The sequence below is a fragment of the Tasmannia lanceolata genome, unplaced genomic scaffold, assembly GCF_043159265.1.
Source record: "Tasmannia lanceolata isolate RefF3 unplaced genomic scaffold, GAP_Taslan_0.1 ptg000008l, whole genome shotgun sequence".
Lineage (NCBI taxonomy): Eukaryota > Viridiplantae > Streptophyta > Magnoliopsida > Canellales > Winteraceae > Tasmannia > Tasmannia lanceolata.
In genome coordinates, this window is record NW_027518685.1 from 24,599,190 (window position 1) to 24,619,267 (window position 20,078).

The following is a 20,078-nucleotide window of genomic DNA, read 5'->3' on the forward strand; positions in this document are numbered from 1 at the left end:
TATCAAAACAAGGAAGTGTGATAACATTTGCCAATCTCTCTACGTTTAAGCTCCAGAAGGGTTCAGAGAGAGAGAGAGAGAGAGAGAGAGAGATGAGCGGGACCTTCAATCTGTTGCAACTATGGCAGATTCCTTCCACAAAACTGCTCCTAAGAAGCCCTAAGCTTTCCAAAGGTTCTTCTTTGTCTTCAATGCTATCTCACATTTCTTTTTTTTTTAATCTCCTACCTAGGTTTTTCATAGTAGGTTCAAATACCCCCTTTTTTTTTCTTTTTTTTTTACATTTTGGTTTTGTATATACCTGTTATTGCACAGATACCTGATGATTGTTTGAAACTATTTATCAAATTTCTTAGCTTTTAGTCATTCACATATGATTTTTACTTAATTTGAGGACTCTGGGAGAGTAATCATGTTTTATAATTAAATTTTGGTTTTTACTTAATCTGGGGACTCTAGTCGAGTAAGCCTGTTTGGTTAGTCTTGATCAAAGCCCTATATTCTCTGTCTCTTATCAAAATCTTATTGTTTAATTTTGAGTCCAATAATCAGTTTTGGACTCACAATTAGTTCTCAATATCCAAAATAAAACAGGGTTTTAGTCAAGTTTGATTCTTTGTCCACGTGCAGCCACAAATGAGAATCTAAAGCATCTAATTGTGCTCCTTCTCGTGCTGTGGGTGTGGTGGGTGATCGACCAAAGACCGTTACTGGGTTCGAAACTTATTCAACTCCAGGGAGAAGTAAGCACTGCCTCTTCAAATGAGCTAGTGTGCTAAGAACAAGTTCCTTCAAATCAGCTAGTGTATCTTACATTCTGGTGTGTTAAAAATGAGTTTCTTCAAATAAGCTAGTGTATCTTACATTTTGATGTGCTAAAGATGAGTTTCTATGTACAGATGCATCCCTCTTTCTCCTGTCCTCGAGGGGTTGTCATTTTGAGAGAGAACCCAGAGTACCAAGATGAGCGATAAGTGTTTTTTTTATTTTTTGGTGGAAAACAAATAGCTGCGGTTCGTGTACAGCGCCCGTTACTCCCTTAAACCAAATTCATGCAATATATTGTTGAGTCTTACTTGGATAGAAATGGCAAAGAGCAGCTCTTGTACATCAGACTGCCCAGCATTTGACAAACTCACACCATTCATTTCAAATGGGATTCATCCTGTGGGCTCATGAGCAATCTAACTTGTAGGATTTCCTTTTCCTTTTTTGCTTCCCATTCTTTGTAGGTTTCCCGATAATAAGATCCGTGAGAACTTTTAACTCGTAGAATTTCTTTTTTCACTTAGGTTTTCCGATAATAAGACATGTGAGAACTTTTTTTTTTAAATTAGAACTTTCACACATCTTACAATTTCTCCACGTGAATCCACAGGAACTCATTATCAGTACACCAAAATGTAAGACACAAGCAATGCTTACTTCTCCGTAGCCAGCTCAGCCCGTTCACTGCCAGCAAGCAAAACTGGAGTTGAATAAGTTTGGAATCCAGTAATAGTCCATAGCCTGACCGACGAGAACCGGAACAATTAGAGGCTTTAGATTCTCATTCACAGTCAATAGCATTCATGGCTGCACGGGGACAAAGAATCAAACTTGACTTAGGCCCTGTGTATTTTCTTCTTTTTGATATAGTTTGCTTCACTAAGGCCCTTTTCGGATTCAGGAATTTTCTGCCAAAGTTTGAAAAGAAAAAACATTTCTAAATTTTCTTGCTCCTTTAGTCTTTTTAGCGCCAAAAAAAGATTACTCGAACCAACCCTTTTCAATTATTATTTAGAGGGGCCTTCAATTTGTAATGATAGCCCTCTAAATTAACCATAATTATATAATTTCTCTCTAAATTGTGAAAAGGAAAAAAAAATCAATTACAAATTTTCCATCAGAAATGATTTTCTTGCAATCCAAACAGGGCCTAAAAGAACAAAATAATTCACAAGTTGTTTCCCGCAAAGCAAATACACAAATATGAAGTGTTCTAACTCTTGCTGGTGGTGTGGTTTGTGATGCAGATCCGTTTTCAGTACTGGAAGCACAAATAAGTTCTTCTGTGTGTTTTCGTAGGAGAATTCAGGCGGGTAGATATGAAGTCGTTAGCAAAAGCTATATTCCCACATCTCATAATGAAAAAGAAATTAAGACAACGGTATTCTTTTGTCCCTTGTTGTTTTAGATTTTGATCTTTTATTGGCTTACCAAAATAATTCCTTCTTATATGTCAGTTTCTTAGATGGTTGATTGATCTTTTAGTAAACTATGAATGCTGTAAGAAATCCATGTTTAATGGACTTCACTTAAATTTTTTTCGTTCTATAGTTTGTCATGGAGTCCAAGCATGCCTCTGCCATCTATTTCTAAACCTCCATTTGCATATGTTATCATGACTAACACACTTCAGATGTTGGGTTCTCACTTCATTAGGTATCCTTTCCCTTCTTTTTGGAAAATATTTTGAGCAATCCAATGGATTATCAAATGCTTACTTTATGTTCCCAATTGTTTGTTGACCTTGTAGTGGGCATTTTCATTGGCTCATAGTTACTGAAGTGTAGAATTGGCCCATGAGCTACCAGCCCTCAATAAAACATTTTGTCCATTGAATTGGAAACTTCAGTTAGAGTCTATCCATTGATTTGAGCAGTTGAAAGTCCTTCATGCATGAACCTCTCAATCCTTAACCATCTTAACTGAAGTCTAAACTCCAAAGCTGTCATTATTAAATCCATTGGTATCACATGGTGAGGTACCGGGCATAGTGGAACTAGTTAAAGATTGCTAATTATCTCTTCACTACAATGATTTCTTGAAGAAATGACTCAAATGAGGTTTCTTCAATGAAATGCATGTCATGGTAATTTGATTTATGTGGACCGAGATGAAAATCACACAACATTCTTTTTTATGGCATTGTATCCGACAAACTAATACTCTTTGAGTTCCGGAATCATTTTGCAAAAGATGAGAAGCATAACGAGGAGAGTTCATCAAAGTGTTTTCTGACATTTCACTAGGAACAATTCTCCATCACTTCAGATCAAATGATTATTTTAGCTAACCTTTTGAGTTGTACATTACTCAAAGTCTGTAGTTTTACACTTCATAAAGTTACCCAATGTGTAATGACTAAATCATCCCCAAGTTATAAGAGAATAAAGCATCCTCAAGTTACATGATATTGAAGTAGTAAGGAGAGAAACAGGTGCCAAGCATGTCCAGATGGTCCTGTTTGCAAAGTCGAAAAAATTACCTTGAAATAGAAAGTAATCCATGGGGCCACATTAGCACAGTCATGTTCTTCTGGTGTTATGATTTACCTGTTCAGTGAATTTAACTATTAAAAAAATATATCATTAGGAATAATTATTATATATACTTTAAAAAAAAAACAAAGGAATGATATATATATATATATATATATATATATATATATATATATATATGAGAGGAAAGTGTTCCTAAGATATAGCTTAGATAAGCTATAGCTCAAAAACACATGTGGCCCCTTATTTTTTGGGGATCCAAAGCATTCATTTGGAAGGCTCTTCCATGGATAGAGTGTGTACCAAAAATCAACCCTACAGGATCATCCTAACCCTGCAATATTGAGGGGAAAAATGGGCAGAAACATGGACACACACTGTCTGTCCATTTTCCACTCCACCTTTGAGTGGGTTAGGATGATCCTATAGGGCTGATTTTTGGTACACACCCTATCCATGGAAGGGCCTTCCAAATGAATGCTTTGGATCCCCCAAAAAATGTGGGGCCACATGTGTTTTTTAGCTATAGCTTAGATAAGCTATAGCTTAGGAACACTTCCCTTCCTCTCTCTCTCTCTCTCTCTATATATATATATATATATATCATTTGTTGGTATGGAGTGCCATAGAAAAGATCTCCAATCCATTTGCAGTATTAAGATATATATATATATATATATATATATATATATATATATATATATATATATATATATCATTTGTTGGTATGGAGTGCCATAGAAAAGATCTCCAATCCATTTGCAGTATTAAGGAGGCTATAGGGCACAGTAGAAAAGATCTTCGATTGGCTAATATTGATGCGGATCGCCTAGCTTGGGCTGGGGTGGGCAGAGAGGCACTGAAGATTTTTTATTTCCTTCCCTTGAGTTTACTTGTTGTCTATTTTATTTTATTTTTTGAATTGTATACTTGTTGTCTATTGTTTTATTTCTTTTCTTCATTTCTGTTTTTTTTTTTTTTCGTTCCGACCTTATCGGTCTTGTTTTCCTTTCTTTCTCTCTTTTTAATAAAGATTTCTTCAACCTTTCAAAAGAAAAAAAAATAAAGATTTCTTCGCCGTTCAAAAAAAAAGGGAAAATGATAAAAAAAAATAAAATGGGACTTTTAACTGAAAATCTGAAAAAAGGGTTGTGTTTGCTACATTCTGAGAAAGGGGTGAAACACATCCCAAGGCATGTTTTAAGACAAGAATGCCCTTTACTTGCTTTTCCCTCCACCTTTTTGAGAAATGGATCCCAATGCATTTCACAAACCCTATTCACCTTTTTAGCTTCAGCTTTCCCACGCCAAGTGTTGAAAGTCCATTTCCTTTGGTAAAACTCCATTGTACAGGCCCCCTGTAGAATGAATTCAGCCCATATTTTTTAAAATGGACTATACAGCCCATACCATAGGATGATCGAAACCGCCCAACTAATGGGCCACAACGTAAATAGGTTGTGCCCCAAAAATCATTTCCATAGGATGATTCTAACCATCCGATCTAAAGAGGGACTCAGATTATGGAAATTTCTATAGATTGGACGGTTGGGATCATCTATGGAAATAATTTTTGGGGCAAAACCTATTTATGTTGTGGCCCATCAATTGGGCGGTTTGGATCATCCTATGGTGTGGGCTGTACAGTCCATTTTGAAAAATACGGGGTGAATTTATCACTGCCCTTCTAGAAATTGTGTTCAATTACATAAATACACTTGGCTTTTGACTAGGTGGTAGGGAAGACCTATTGTTTCTTCATGAGAAAGAGTTTTTATATGGTGTAAACCCATATACTCCAGCATTTTTCAAAAAGTATTGTACGGGTCACACCATAGGATGATCCAAACCGTCCATTAGATGGGTCACAATGCAAATAGGTTGTGCCCAAAAAATCATTTCCATAGGGTGTTCCTAGCCCTCCAATCCATAGAGGAAATTCAGATTATGGAAACCTCTGTAGATTGAAGGGCGAGGATCAGCCTATGGAAAACATACTCAAAACTTCAAACAACATTTCATGTTCTATATTTTCGTTTGGATAAAAATTGTCTATCCTCTCGGGTTTCTTTCCACTTTCTCATCCCTAACTCTAAGCGCTAACTATGTACAATATAAGTAGGACTTATGACACTTTGATGGATCCCACTCGACTCAAAATAGCTTGTGACCCGGACTCAGAAACTAAGATCCGAAAAGCACTCCAAAAAGGATAGTGGATCTAATGAAATACTATTAGAATGTATGAACCACTATTTATACCTTGGAACCACTATTTATACCTTAGAACCACTACATAGTGGTAAATAGTGATTCCGAGGTATAAATAGTGGTTCTGAGTGTTTAAACCACTATGTATACACTCATTCTCACTTTTTATAGTGATTTTGACTGTAATTGTGGTTCCCAGGAATCTTGAAACCACAATTAGTGCTTGAAAGGATTTAATTGTTGTTCCTTTAATTTAAATGTGGTTCTGAGTGTTTAAACCATTGTTTATAAATTCATGACAACTTTGAGACCCAATGAAATACTATTAGAATGTACTATTAGAATGTATGAACTAATATTTATACCTCGAAACCACTACATAGTGGTGAATAGTGGTTACTAGGTATAATTAGTTGTTCTGAGTGTTTAAATTCGTATAAATACAATCATTCTCACTTTTTATAGTGGTTTTGACTGTATAACTTTTTTATTCTCACAATTTATACTCTATGAACAAGTATTAGGCCTTCTAAACTATGAACCATGGTTGCCGGAAACGTTCAAGCAAAGCGGGAAACGCGTTTCCGAAACGGTTCTAAAAATTTCGGGAAACATCACGGAAACGTTCCGAAAACGCCCGTGAAACGTCCCAGAAACGCAATCACGAGAAAACCAAAGAAAAGTTGCAAAAATGGTAAGGGATTATTGAAGAAAACAAAAAAAAGGATAAGATTCGTACCTGAATCTCTACTCCGGCCATCGTCTTCTTCTTCTTCTTCATTAGAAATGTTCCAACTTGAAAACCTGCATGCTGTTTCCTTCCCAAGACAAACTAGCGGCAAGATTCCCTTCCCAAGAGCTTCTTCTCTTTCCAACATTGAAAAGGGGTGGTATTTAATCTCTTAATTGTAGTTGGAATTAGGGTTTTAGTTGTGTAAGTGTAATTTACCAAAAAGCTCCCTCTGGTGTTTTGGTAAATAAAATAAGACCCTGTTTTGTAATTAAACATGCCCTCACTACAAAGCTTTTATTAAAATATCTTATGACCGACTTTACCATGTGAACAGCCACCTCACATAATTTATGTGAATAAGACAAAATATGTTGTGTGTCTGGTCTCTCGTGCATAATTCTTGTGTGAAATGATATATATATATATAGGCCCGCTTTTTATTTGGGACAGCCACCTCCAGTGTAAAGAGTAGTTATAAATAGACTAAAATGGGTTGTCCCCAGAAAAAATCATCTCCCTAAGACAAAATCTGTTGTGTGGCTGCTCTCTCGTGCAAAATTCTTTTGGGAAATGATAAATAGGCCCCCTTTTTATTTGGGACAGCCACCTCCTGTGTAAAAGTGTAGTCATAAATACATTAAAAGGGGCTGTCCCCAATAAAAAAGGGGCAAATTTTAAAAACAAAAATTTCTTAAAAAATTTCGAACGTGACTTGTGCATTAGAACATCCACCTTAGATAAATTAAATGAATAAGACAAAATCTGCTGTGTGGCTCTTCACGTTTCTCGTTTCCCCTTTAATTTTTTTCGCGCGTTTCACGTTTCCGTTTCCCGTATCCGTTTCCCGACCTGGTAACTATGCTATGAACCACCATAAGATCTGAGTGTTTAGACAAATATTTAAACTACTGTTCATAAATTCATGGCAACTTTGACACCCAATGAAATACTATTATAATGTGTGAACCAATATTTATACCTTGGAACCACTACATAGTGGTAAATAGTGGTTCCTAGGTATAATTACTGGTTACGAGTATTTAAACCCCTATTTATACATTGATTCTCACTTTTTATAGTGGTTTTGACTGCATAACCTTTTATTCTCACTATTTATACTCTCGGAACCACTATATAGTGGTTCAAAGGTCTACATAGTGGTTAGGACGGTATAAATAGATTATCTAAGTGTTTAAATAGTGGTTCTGATCTTCTACATTCAGAACCTTATTGTATTTCCACATTCAGAACCACTATTCATACCATTGGAACCACTACTTAGTGGTTGAGAGGACTAAATATTGGTTCCCACATATCAATAGTGGTTCCGAGAGCTAAATATTGCTTCTACACATTTAAATAGTGGTTCTGATTGTATAGACATGAGTTTCATCCGGTTTTACTCTAAACAGAAACATAGAGGGCACTAGAGAGATAGAGAAATCGAGATAGAGAGATGATGACAATACACCATAACATTGTAAAGAGGATGATGACAATAACAAATGCTTAACAAAACCTTAACAAATCCCTAACAAATAAAAATGATGATGACAATACACCATAGCATTGTAAAGAACATGTAAAACCTAAGCAAATGTATGACAATGGACCTACTAGAGAACCTTAGGTTTCATAGCCAAAGAAAATAAAGAGAGCCAATAAAATCTACATGTTCTCAAGGGGAGTTTCACTGGTATTCAATGGAATTTTAATAGAGTTTTACAAAAGGCAATGGAGTTTCATCAGTTGGTGTGGGGAAGAAGAAGGTAAAAAGGTGAAAAGGGTTGGTGAAATGCATTGGGATTCGTTTCTTACCTTGTTGGAGGGAAAAGCAAGCAAAGGGCATTCTTGTCTTAAAACATGCCTTGGGATGCGTTTCACCCCTTTTTGAGAATTTAGCCAACACAACCCTTTTTCAGATTTTCAGTTAAAAGTCCCATTTTTTTTATCATTTTCCCAAAAAAAAAAGAAGAAGCCAGGCATCATGTGCTGCATTGAGGCACTAAAGAGAACAAGGAATAACACCAATACATGGCAATTCAAAACCTTTAAATAGTACGATATCCCACTCTTCATATGCTAATAACTTCCATTCTAAAATACTTATGTGAAACGAACTATTAGTCCAAATTCCAAAAGCTTAAGCTTTTGGAGATGGTGTTATTTAATCATTTATCAACACTCCCCCTCACGTGTGGCCCCTCCTTTTGGGGTTGGCCTACACATGGCACATGTGGCCCCTCTTTTGGGTTGGCCATTAGATGTGGATTTTTAACATGAAGGAGTTTTGAACCCGGGACCTTTGCTCTGATACCATGTGACTCGACCAATTACTTCAAAAGCTTTAGCTTTTGGAGATGGTGTTATTTAATCATTTATAAACAACTTCAATATGCCAGATTTTATGTAATTGTAACTATTTAAAGCATTTCCTTGGGTGTCAAACCATCAAAGTAATGATTTTCGAGATTCAGATATTAAATTGTTATTTCTGCTTGTGGCACTCATTTGGTTCAAGTGTGATCCTGCTTTTAAACTTTTTCTACAACCAAAAACTCTGTCACTTGTTGAATGGTAGTCCCAGCATATTATGGCTGAAGACTTGGGCAATGACTTTATCCAGTTGTTAATTGTCTTGGTCGGTGGGAAAATCCAACTGCCCAAAGTAGAGGCTTGCCAGAGCCAAAATGAAATAATCTTAAATTTTATCAACAGGTATTTCTACTTATTTGACGTGCCCACCGTCGCTCACTTGTTTCATTTTTTTGTTAAATGAATTGATACTTGTTAAATGAACTGATTCCTGGACATGAAATTTTGAAGTATCATTTAGAATGTTTTCCATTTCAAGGACAAAGGTTTGGGAAAACTTGAGACAGTTGGTGCATTTCAAAAGCTACCAATGGTGTGGCCTTCAACTGATATACTTTATTCAGCATTGAGGAAATCAAAGAGAGTCTCTCCTACAAAGGGTAAGAAATCATGGTTTTATGTTCTATTTCAATTTTCACCCAATCAGTCCTAGATGCATGTTGATTAACTTGTGCACTAATCTGTCAATCCATGTGAGGTGTGATATTTTCTCTTGAACCATAGGTATTGCTAACATTGCTAAGCGAGAGAGAAACAAAGGTGCCAGGCAACTTGATGCGTTAATGAAAGTAAGTTGTTGGTTTTATTTTTCCGTATTTCAGATGTGTGTACATGAATATTAATTTTTTTTAAAACTTTAATCTAGCGAACTGCTTAGTAAGTTGCATCTTGGGTTTGCACGTCTTGTTTTCAGGAATTAGCTGTTCCACTAAGAGGGTACATGGAGAACTTCCCCGACAAACGGAATTTACATCCTTATGAACGCTCTCTTATTGAGTTGACCCTTGGGGAAGGAAATTATGAAAAGGTACACTACACGTGTTATCATCTCATGAGGGTCTTAGAGTTATCACTGATATCAATATTGCTTATTTTCCATGTACTGTGTAGTCCTTGAGTGACTTTGGTGCATTTGTTGTGTCATTGTACAAATAACTGTGAGTTTGATGTCATTTACTGCTGTAATGAGAATTATGTCCATGTTTTAAAGAGTTTATGCATTTAATGTCTTTCATCCTTTGATATTTGTGTATGCATACTTTTGAAGCTACTGCATGGCATGGTATGTTGATTTGACTCATTCATTTCCTCTGCTTGTGCATTACTTATATATATGGGCCTTTGAGTTTCTTCACATTAACTAAGTGTTATGACATTCTTATGTTATAATTCTTATTATTTTCATATGGGTACAATAGGTATTAGGACGGGTGGATGCTCTTCGGAAGAAGGTCGTATCTGTTGGAAAGCAACATGCTTCTCTCTGCGCTAAGGTTGGGATAATGTTAACTATGAGCTGACTACTGTTGCATCACTTCTATGTCACAAATATCTTCGTTATTTTCAAAATATAGTGTTTTTATTGCAACATTTTGATAAAACGACAAAATCCTGAAATAATTCCGATATTTTAAAAATATAGCGATATTTTCATTTTTATTATAAAATGTCGCGATAATATCACGATATTTTTATTTTATATTTTTTCTTAAATTTATATATTTATATATATTTTAAATATTTTTATTTTTATTTTTTTCCCGATACAAAACCTGAAAAAAAATTTAAAAAATTAATATATCCTGAGATTTTCCCTTGCCGAGAAATTTCCAAGAACTGTATTTGTTGCGTACTCTGCGTCTAATACGACGTGCATGTCTGTAACTAAGTTATATTTATGCTGGATAATTAGTTCCTTTTTTACTGTTGGAGGAAATATTCTTAAGAGTTAAGTTAGCTACTCTGATGTTTCGATATCTTTTCCATTTAAATTGCTCATACACGATGGTGTAACTGATGAATATATTATTCCATTATCCAATAAAAGAAAGCATCTCTTACAGAGGTTGCCTGTTTACGTTTGACAGTCCTTATCAAAGCGTGAAGCAGAGGAACAGTTGAGTGAGGTCAGTCTTTATTTGCTAGTGAATATGTCATTTATGCATCTATCTTTGTAAATTCCATTCCTTGGTTTAATGTATCCTCTTCTTGTTTATATGTTTTAATTGGCTCTTCTGTTTCTTCTTTCCTTCAAATGTTTGTGGCCTTCAAATCCAAGCTTTTAGCATTTTTTTTATCTGTAGGGCGTAAAGAAGCTCGAAGAAATTTTTCAAGATCAAGGAAATGCTATTGATGATCTGTTAAACGTTGCTAAGGTATTCAGCCTTCTAAAAACATGCACCCTGTATTCCTATGTCTGACATTCTATTTGGATGCTCTGAGTTATTTTCAAATGCATTCAGTTGATACGAAGGCTTTGTTGAGTTGAGTTGAGTTATGCAGTTGATACGAACAGAGAAAAAACTAATCTGCCACCCCAGGTTATTTGTCTTTTGCTAAAGTTCAAAGGCTAAGGGGGTAGAATATTATTTCCCCTATTATATAATGCTTCCCTCAATGATGACATTAACATGACCACAGTTGGGTTCAAAGGCCAGAGCTTCAATTATGGTTTGTGTGTGATTCACTCATGTGAAACTCCCAGTTTACTCCAAAAGCTTAAGCTGTTGGAGAAAGGCATTATTAATCTTTTATACTTTAACACTCCCCCTCACGTGTGGCTCTTTTTTAGGGTCGGCCTACACGTGGCACATGTGGCCCCTATTTTGGGTTTGGCCATTGCCTATGGAATTTGCTATCAAGGAGGTTTGAACCCAGGCATTTGCTCTGATACTATGTGAAACTACCAGTTTACTCCAAAAGCTTAAGCTGTTGGAGAAAGGCGTTATTAATCTTTTATACTTTAACAACTCAAATACGTATAAAACCAAAAAAGGCACGAGAATCTCTATCGTGACACGTGCGCATAAAACAAAAAAGGGAGGCACATATCTCGAGGAATGCAAAAGCTAGTTAAAATTGCCAAATCAATCGGCCATATTTGCCCCTTTTTTATTTGCAAAATGGGATCCCGTTTTAGAAGAGTTTTCCTTATAGTTTTATACTGTATCAATTCTCTTATTTCATCAGCATGCATGGTTGTTTTTCGCTATAGCTGAATGTATTGTTTGCTTGTGCCTCCAGTTTTTATGTACGAAGTTTTTATCTGCAGTTTCACGATGAAATGAAAATTTTCTTGGGAATGAATTGTTAAGTCCAATGGTATCTTGTTAAGTCCAATTGTAGCAGTTCACTTATTTCTAAGTTTTGCTTGCCTTTCGAGATATTTACAAGCTTGATGGGTACTATTTGCATGAATTTGTGTGCTTTATAAGTAGCACTTGCTGTATAATTTCAATTTTTCTGGTCGTGTATGAGTGTTAAATTGTTAATCAATGTGCAACTGCTACATGAATATGCATGTACACTTTCTTTATATTTAATGGAGTGCCTGTAGGACTCATTCGGTTCTTGGATTTCTTTGGCTGCTTGTTTGCATCCAATTTGTTAAATAATTTCTTAGTTCTGATTGCACTTATTTCAAGTCTGCATTTTTTTTTTTCTTTTATGTTTCTTGGACTTTATGAGCATGATTTTGTACCTTTGAGATTATAGCACTGAAATTGATATTTGAGCCCAGCATCTTGTACTAGAATTGGTATTTTCTGAAGGACCAATCTTACAAATTTTAATGTGTACTGACAGACATTGCGTGCGATGCCAGTAGTCGATCCAGAAACGCCCACTCTCTGTCTTGTAGGAGCACCAAATGTCGGGAAATCATCACTAGTCCGTATAGTCTCAACAGGGAAGCCTGAGGTATACTCTTTCAATGTTGTCAAAATCTAAAATCATATATAATCATCTGTTGGGGTGGATTGAATCTTGTTGTTACTCTTGGAGAAGTAACAGGAAATCGTAAGAGGATAGTTAAGTATTTGGAGAAACTTAGAAACTAAAATACAACTGTATCATTGTATTCTTTCATTATTCATCAATTATTTTGTCATTTAAGTAGAATTTATGATTTTTATTAAAAAAGTAGAATTTGTTCTTCAATTTCCTAAAACTGAAGCAGATTTGCAGGAAAAAATGACATGAAGTATTTATGATACTTGAAGATGTGGATCGATCATGATACATTTGAAGGTTCAATGTCATAGGGATTTTCAGTGCATCACTCATGAAGTAATTAAGGATTCGTTGTTGTAGTGTCACTGCCTCATGGTCAACAAATGAGGCCAACCCACTATCTCCATCTGAAACAGGTCAGTAGAAAGAGGAAATGGTAATAGGATGGATTGAAAGAAATAGAAAGTCAAACCAATATAATGGAAAAGGTAATAGGATGGATTGGAAGAAATAGAATGTCAAACTAATATAATTTTAAAAAAAGTGGGAATGATATTTCATTCCACCCCTTTGATTGATCTTTACATAATGTTCTATTTTTTGGAATTGACAATTATACCCTTTTCTCATGATGTGTGTTTTCTATCTCATCAATCGAGAAATGAAAAACCATGAATAGGATGGACATTAGATCTTGTAGCTGAGCCTCAATCTCCCTCCCCTTGTTTCTCAGATAGGTTACACTATTGATACCAGACCCGTTCTCCCTGTGATGGATTCTGGTGTTGCGACTTTTGATAGAAGAGAGGGCCAGCGTTAAGAACAGATTTTATTTACATCCATCACAGACCACAGCCCCACGAGACCCAGAGCCCTATCTGTAGCTGCTTTCTGCGATGATGTCCCCCCAGGCGTCAGGTTCTTTTTTGTGATCGATTTGATAAAGTTGGTTTATGGATTTTTTACAGATCTTTTTCTAGCAGTACAACTGATGTCTTTATCATCTCTAGTCTGTATCCTACTTTGCATGTATATCATGGAGATCAACATGAGTTGAAAGAGGTTTGAGACTCTAGCTCCATGTCCTCCCTTGTTTAATGTGACATGGATTTTATGAGTAACTAATAGAGGAATCTCTCTGCTTGAACTGATACTGCACATTTGTTCCCTTTAAATTCTAATGTCCATCCAGCAAAGGCGACAACCCTTGCTAGAGTCCAACTCACTTGGGGAGGATGTACAAACCTCTCTCTTGCTTGTTTCTTCGGGTGTCCATGGCTCTCTCTTCAAACCCACTTTACTGCAACCTAGAGTTGTCTTACTGCTAGTGCTTGATGCGTACACCAATGCATCTGTAGATGATGGATTTCCTCTTCCTTTGTCTCTTCGGTGTTTCATTTTCTGTCTCTGTTTCTCGATGTGTGAGCAAACAAACTGTACACTATAAGAAGTAGATATTTGCCATTTTAAAAGGGAAAACTTTTAACTCTATGTAAGAAAGATTGAAAGGGTGGAATGCATAAAGTGGGGGGTAGGTGATGGAGGCTAGGGAAGAGAGAATAAAGAAAGAGGAAAAAAGAAGAAGAAGAAGAAGAAAAAGTGAAAGAGGAGGAGGAGTAGCAGAAGCAACCTCACATAGTTTTTTCTTTTCAAAAAAAAAAAGAGTAGAAGAAGAAGAATAGGGGAAGAAGAGACGACAAAGAATAGAGGAGAAAGAGGAGGAAGAAGAATAAATCCGAGGGAGAAATTCTCAATCAATCAATTAATCATCCAAACTCCAAATCCCTAATACATGAGGCTTATTTATAGGCAATTGAAATAAGATTCCATAGAAAATAAAAGGCCTAACAACTAAAAACATGGGAATAGAATCTAAATAACATAAAAATAAATTCCTAAACTAAATAACATGGAAATAAATCCTAATGGGCAAATATGCCTCTTATTGGGCCTACAATCCGCATCAGTAGGAATATCATTTCTCATCATAAGTAGGAGGAATGATGATATCATTTGCTAAGGCCCTGTTCATTTAAGATTATGACAACCGATTGTGAGTGCCAAACTGATTATTGGACTCAAATTTAAATTTAATTTTGAGTCCAATAATCGGTTTGGCACTCATAATTGGTTGTCATAATCTTAAACGAACATGGCCTAAAACGGCGAAGGATTATTCTTATCAGGTTTGTCAGGTAGGGATCTCATTGCTTGCCCCTATCAAGGGAGAGCACATGGTAATCCTTCACCCATTTGGTGAATGATGTTACCATTCCTCTTGTAAGTTGACCGGAGAGTACTTCCGTGTGAAAAACCTGAAACAAAGTTAGAATTTTGTTCGTAATAAAATCAATCCTCATGAGACCTTTGGCATCGTAAAATGCAATGATCCTTTTAACATTTCGTTTAGAAGCTTGAATTTTTAGAGGTTCCATTCCTTTAAGTAAGCTTGCGAATAATTTGAAATCATTATGAGTCACCTTCATCCTGGAGTGGTGCAAAAAATAAAAGAAGTCATTAAAGGCTATTGACCTCCCAAAATTGTCATTTGAAGGGAATTAGAAAAATATATAAGAAAATAAATAATAAGCACTTGTACTTAGGTTTCAGGAAAAATGTTTAGTTGGATTATATTTCAGGCAAATTGTAAGATTCAATCATTTAATTAGTGAGATGCAGTTTTCACTAAATTATCAAACGATTTGGTGTTATAGATTCCTTTGCTAAGAAGGGTGTATTTACATCTTTTATATATGTCTTGCACTCTCTGCCCCATGATTAGCTTTGGTATTTTCTGTTATTTCTTTTAATAAAGTTTTCGCCTATCGTTTGCAAAAAGAAGGAAAAAAAACAGAAATGAAGTTAATACAGTGATTGCACAATGTTCTGTCCGCTCATTTCTAGCCAGTAACTCGAAATAATGAGCATGCTGTTAAACTAAAATCATCCATTTTGATCTGATTTGTATGGTACATGATTTTGACATTGTTCTCTGTTTCATTGTTACATAGCCCTTACATACAGGATTTTTTTTACTCAGGTTTGCAACTACCCTTTCACAACTAGAGGAATTCTGATGGGTCACATTGCTGTAAACTACGACCGTTTCCAGGTCAATCATTTTATGTTATATTGTTTTTCTTTTGTTGTCCGTTTGTGCGGGTGTGTCTGGGGAGTGGCGGGTTAAGGTGTGAGAGGTGAGGGGAAGAGAGAAGAATTTTAAAGTGTATCTTGAATCCACAGAAATTGATTGCAGGTGACTGACACTCCTGGCCTTTTGAAGAGACGTGATGGTAAGTCACCTCCAGCTGTATTTGACTTCACTGATTAGGATAGAATGTTTTTGAGACTGCATAGATGCTTAATGTTTTCCATGTTTGCAATGTCTATTACATACTTAGGCTTCGTTTAATTTCTAACATAGTTTTAAAGTTCGGCTCGTGCCAAGTTGATGGAGTAAAAAGAGGTAGGGGCAGACCGAAAACAACTTGGGTAGAAACAATGAGGAAAGACTTAAGGGCTAGGAACATAACAGAGAACATGACCTTGGATAGGTTACAATGGAAGAAAATGATCCATGTAGACGAACCCAACTAGTGTCAGGATTAGACTTAGTCAATTTGAGTCGGGTATATCCTTTCACCTTCTTCATGAAAATTTTCTAAAAGATTCATTTGGGACAAAGGCTTAGTTGAGTTGAGTTGAGTTTTAAAGTTTGGCCGAACTCCGAAGTTTCGGCTGAAATATTTCTGTTTCGGTCCAAATCGAAACCGAAATCAAATTGAATCAGATTTTTACATGATTTCCAAGCCAAAATTTTGTTTTTCGCCCTTACTTACAAAATTTCTACCGAAATGTTAAAGACTTCCACCAAAATTTTATACATTTCGGTGGAAATTTTTTTTAAAAAAAAAAAAACCAATAATTGTCAAATTTTTACATGATTTCGGCCGAAATTCCCACCGTAACTGAAATATAACCGAAATATTTTGGTTTCAGTGTTAGCCGAAACCGACATTTAAAACCTTGATTTCTAATGCTGGCTTTTTTCATCTGTGCTAAGAGTTATCCCCACTCTCATACTGTCACAACATTTCTCATATTATGCCTGTCTAATCTTAAGATGACAGGAATAACTTGGAGAAGTTAACACTTGCCGTCCTCTCACATTTGCCGACTGCCGTACTATATGTTCACGATTTGTCGGGAGAATGTGGAACCTCGCCTTCCGATCAGGTACAATGTGTTTTCCTCCATTATTTGCCATGTTTTGGTGTGATTTAATCAGTGCCGATGCACTACAGTTTGAAATATTTTCAGTGATTTTATTATCAAGCATGCACTTGGACCATCAAAATCTATATGCAAGGTAAATCTGGGCAACTTAGCAAACCAACAAAGGTAAATGACCAGTTGTATGGGAAATCCCAGAAAATAACGATTTTAAAAAACCAGTCCTCATGGCTGGACAGGCTATTTTGTCTAAGGTTGCACGTAGGATACTTGAGTTTTTGCTCTCAAGGAACCCTTGGGCCTTCTTCACTAGTATTTTTTTTAGAATGGCAATGATATTTCATCAAGGGAGAAAGAATATAAAAAGGCAGGAAAACTGCCCGAAAATTACATACTGGGCAGAGATTGCCCCTTCATGAGCTTTGGCCGACTAACACCAACTTTTTGCCAATGAATCGGCCATCTTGTTGACCTCTCTTCCAGTGTGAGAAAAAACACAATTGGCTTCCCTATCAATATTTACAATTCCGTTAATAAGGCATGGCAGAGCTGCTGCTCGTGAGAATTGTACTACTGTACTTAGTTTCATTTTCGCATATTCGCCATAGTGGGGGTGTTTTGAGACAATCGTCAGTTCACGTAGAACAATCTCTGTCCCTGCTGTAATCTCTTTCTGTTTCCAATAAAACTCTATTTTCTGTTTCAGAAAAAAATAATTAATACACTTTTAATTTATTTTTGTAGTTTTGTTTCAGTCCGAGTTCTATTCTTTTTTTTTAACGGTAGCAAATTTCATTCCAAAAAAGATGACCAAGGAAGTCATCCCCAAAAATACAAGAGATCACAACTACAATCAGAAAACAATTAAAAAGAACAAAGAAAGACGGATATCCTGTTGGCAAAAAATCGAACAACTCCAAGCTTATCTCCTCCACACCTTCCCTAGCGAGGTGATTTGCGACACTACTAGTAAATCTGCGATCGTGCAAGAAAATGATCAACGAGCCTTCTATTTTATCCTGGATCTCATCAAAGAGATGGGCAAATCTCCATAGGGGGACAAGAGAACCTCTAAGCCACCCGATGGTATTTAGAGAGTCGCCCTCTACCATTACCCTATTCAGATCCTCCCTCGCCAGGCTTTTTATCCCCTGATGAACTGCTTGAACCTCCACTTCACTAGCATCCGCAATCCCAACGGGCCGAAAATAAATGTCCACACGACTTCCCCCCTGAATTTCTGAGAACTCATATACCCGCAGGTCCTGGGCTACCCAGACTGAAACCATTGAAATTTAATTTCAACAAATCCCGAGTTGCGGGTTGCCATTTCTAAACAATCGTGTCCCGCCTTTCAACAGTCCGAGTAATATTCTTCAATTAGAAATCAGCAGAAATCCTCCATATGTACAGCTTATGTGCACGCATACAAAAGACACGCACACATGTTTTATTTAAACAAGTATTCATGTTTTATTTAAATAAGTATTCGTGCACAAATTTCATTGGGATTTCTGAAGGGTGCTCACTGAAAGGCTACAAGCAGCTCACCCTTCTTTTCGAATTTACCCATGTTCTTGTGTTGATCTTGAAAAGGATTTGCTCTCCTCATTGCTCGAGGCTCTATGGAAACTATTTTGTTACTGATTTACTGCAATCAATTGTGCAGTTTGTTACGTACAAACAGATCAAGGAGAGGTTTAGAGATCATCTATGGCTTGATGTTGTCTCCAAATGTGATCTACTGCAATACTCACCTAAGATCATCATAGAAGATGGAGATGAGGTGGCGATTTACAAGAAAGTTGGACCTGATGGAGCCATCCATGTTTCAGTGAAGAGCGAAGCTGGGCTTAATCAGGTTAGCATGACCACATTTCCCTACAAATGAATTTCTTCATTGGTGTAATCATCATCTTCTTCGATCCTAGAAAGTTAGTTACAAACTACATTAATGTGTAGCATAAATTAGGGGTGCAAATTGGGTCGGGCCCAACCCGAACTCAATGGGTTTAACCCGATTTTGGCTCCGGTTGAGTTGGCCTCCACTTGGGTTGGGAAAAGCAGCCCGATTTAATTTTGGGTTGGGTTAGGATTGAACCCTTGGGCAACTCGACCTGACCTGAACCCGATATGGTCCTCCTAATTTTATCGTGATTTTGTTGAGACCCAAACCTGGACCAAATATCCGTTTCTTTTTTATTTTTTTCTATTTTTGCCCTAGACCAACCCGAGCCCTACTCGACTTGATTTGGAAAATCGGTTTAGATGGGTTGGGTTAGGGTTGACATTTCTCAACCCGAGGTTCATGCTCGGTCAGGTTAGGGTTGAGTTAATGCTACCTCGAGTTGGGTTAGGGTTGGCCCCAACCCGGTTGAGTTGCACCCCTAAGCATAATGCTAGAAATAAATCTACTTGCATGTTTTTTGCAGCTGAAGGAGAGAGTACATGAACTGCTAGTCTCCCAGATGGCAAGAATCAAAAGCCAAAAGATCAACCAAGAGAGCTAGCAATTTGTTGGGACACCCCCACCAAATCCAGCATGCTGCTCCTGCTTTGGATCTCACAATCTCAAGGTCCTCTTGGACCTAAACAGTCTTCCTTTCCTTCCAGCTACTTTTGGGGATGCTAAGGACACTCTCCTTGTATGAATGGTACCTGGGCTCCTTACTGTTTTTGGGCATGCCATCTGCCAATGCAATGCATGGAGCCAATGGGAATGCAGTTTATCTTCCTGCCTTTTGCAGGTGGTCCTCTCTTTTTTTTCTTCATGGGGTGCTTCCATATCTGCTCAATGAGAATTAAGGTTCGCCTAACCTGAATATTAGTTGTTGAATTTGATTGAATTATCTATTAGAACATATGGAGATCTTTTGTTATTTGATTTCCTGAAACAAGCACATGAAATGTTGAAAGGGTATTTATTATTGTTAAATATTCTGATTATTTTTATCAATTTTGAAATAATGGAGCTATTGCTTAATTCCCAATTTTTGTAAGAAATGTTAATGCTTAGAAGTTCAAACTTTATTGTTTTTTTTTCTTTTAGGGCATGTTTGGCAATCATGAAAAATTATTCCATGGAATATTCAGGGCTCTAATTGTTAGAGAGGAGCTGAGAAGGAGAGGCTTGAGAGGCCAGGGGTGGTCCGGTGGGGAGAGCATGGGAAATCTCAAGAAAACAATGAAAAAAAAAAGCTACTTCAAATTGAGTTTTTTACCCCTGTTTTTAAGGGGCTTTTCATGCTCCCTTCAGTTAAGCTTTCCTTATAAAATAAGAAGGGATTTGTGAGGGTAGCATTGACATTTCT

General features: G+C 36.6%; 1 protein-coding gene across 8 annotated transcripts; it reads left to right on the forward strand.

The window, feature by feature from the left end:
• On the forward strand, positions 1 to 19,750 carry PDE318 (P-loop containing nucleoside triphosphate hydrolases superfamily protein). Of its 8 annotated transcripts, none has more exons than XM_077388795.1 (17): positions 28 to 174; positions 631 to 820; positions 900 to 1,191; positions 1,379 to 1,615; positions 2,016 to 2,149; positions 9,062 to 9,182; positions 9,307 to 9,371; positions 9,497 to 9,610; positions 10,002 to 10,076; positions 10,671 to 10,709; positions 10,887 to 10,958; positions 12,388 to 12,501; positions 15,575 to 15,646; positions 15,791 to 15,827; positions 16,658 to 16,770; positions 18,437 to 18,628; positions 19,200 to 19,750. In XM_077388795.1, the coding sequence occupies exons 6-17, from the start codon at positions 9,113 to 9,115 to the stop codon at positions 19,275 to 19,277; spliced, it is 1,041 nt and encodes a 346-aa protein (XP_077244910.1). In that variant the 5' UTR covers positions 28 to 174; positions 631 to 820; positions 900 to 1,191; positions 1,379 to 1,615; positions 2,016 to 2,149; positions 9,062 to 9,112; the 3' UTR covers positions 19,278 to 19,750. The 8 variants fall into 8 exon arrangements, with proteins under 8 accessions (XP_077244907.1, XP_077244911.1, XP_077244910.1 ...); XM_077388797.1 differs by having other exon boundaries at positions 1,379 to 1,494; XM_077388793.1 differs by having other exon boundaries at positions 1,379 to 2,149.
• The last annotated feature ends 328 nt before the right edge of the window (positions 19,751 to 20,078 follow it).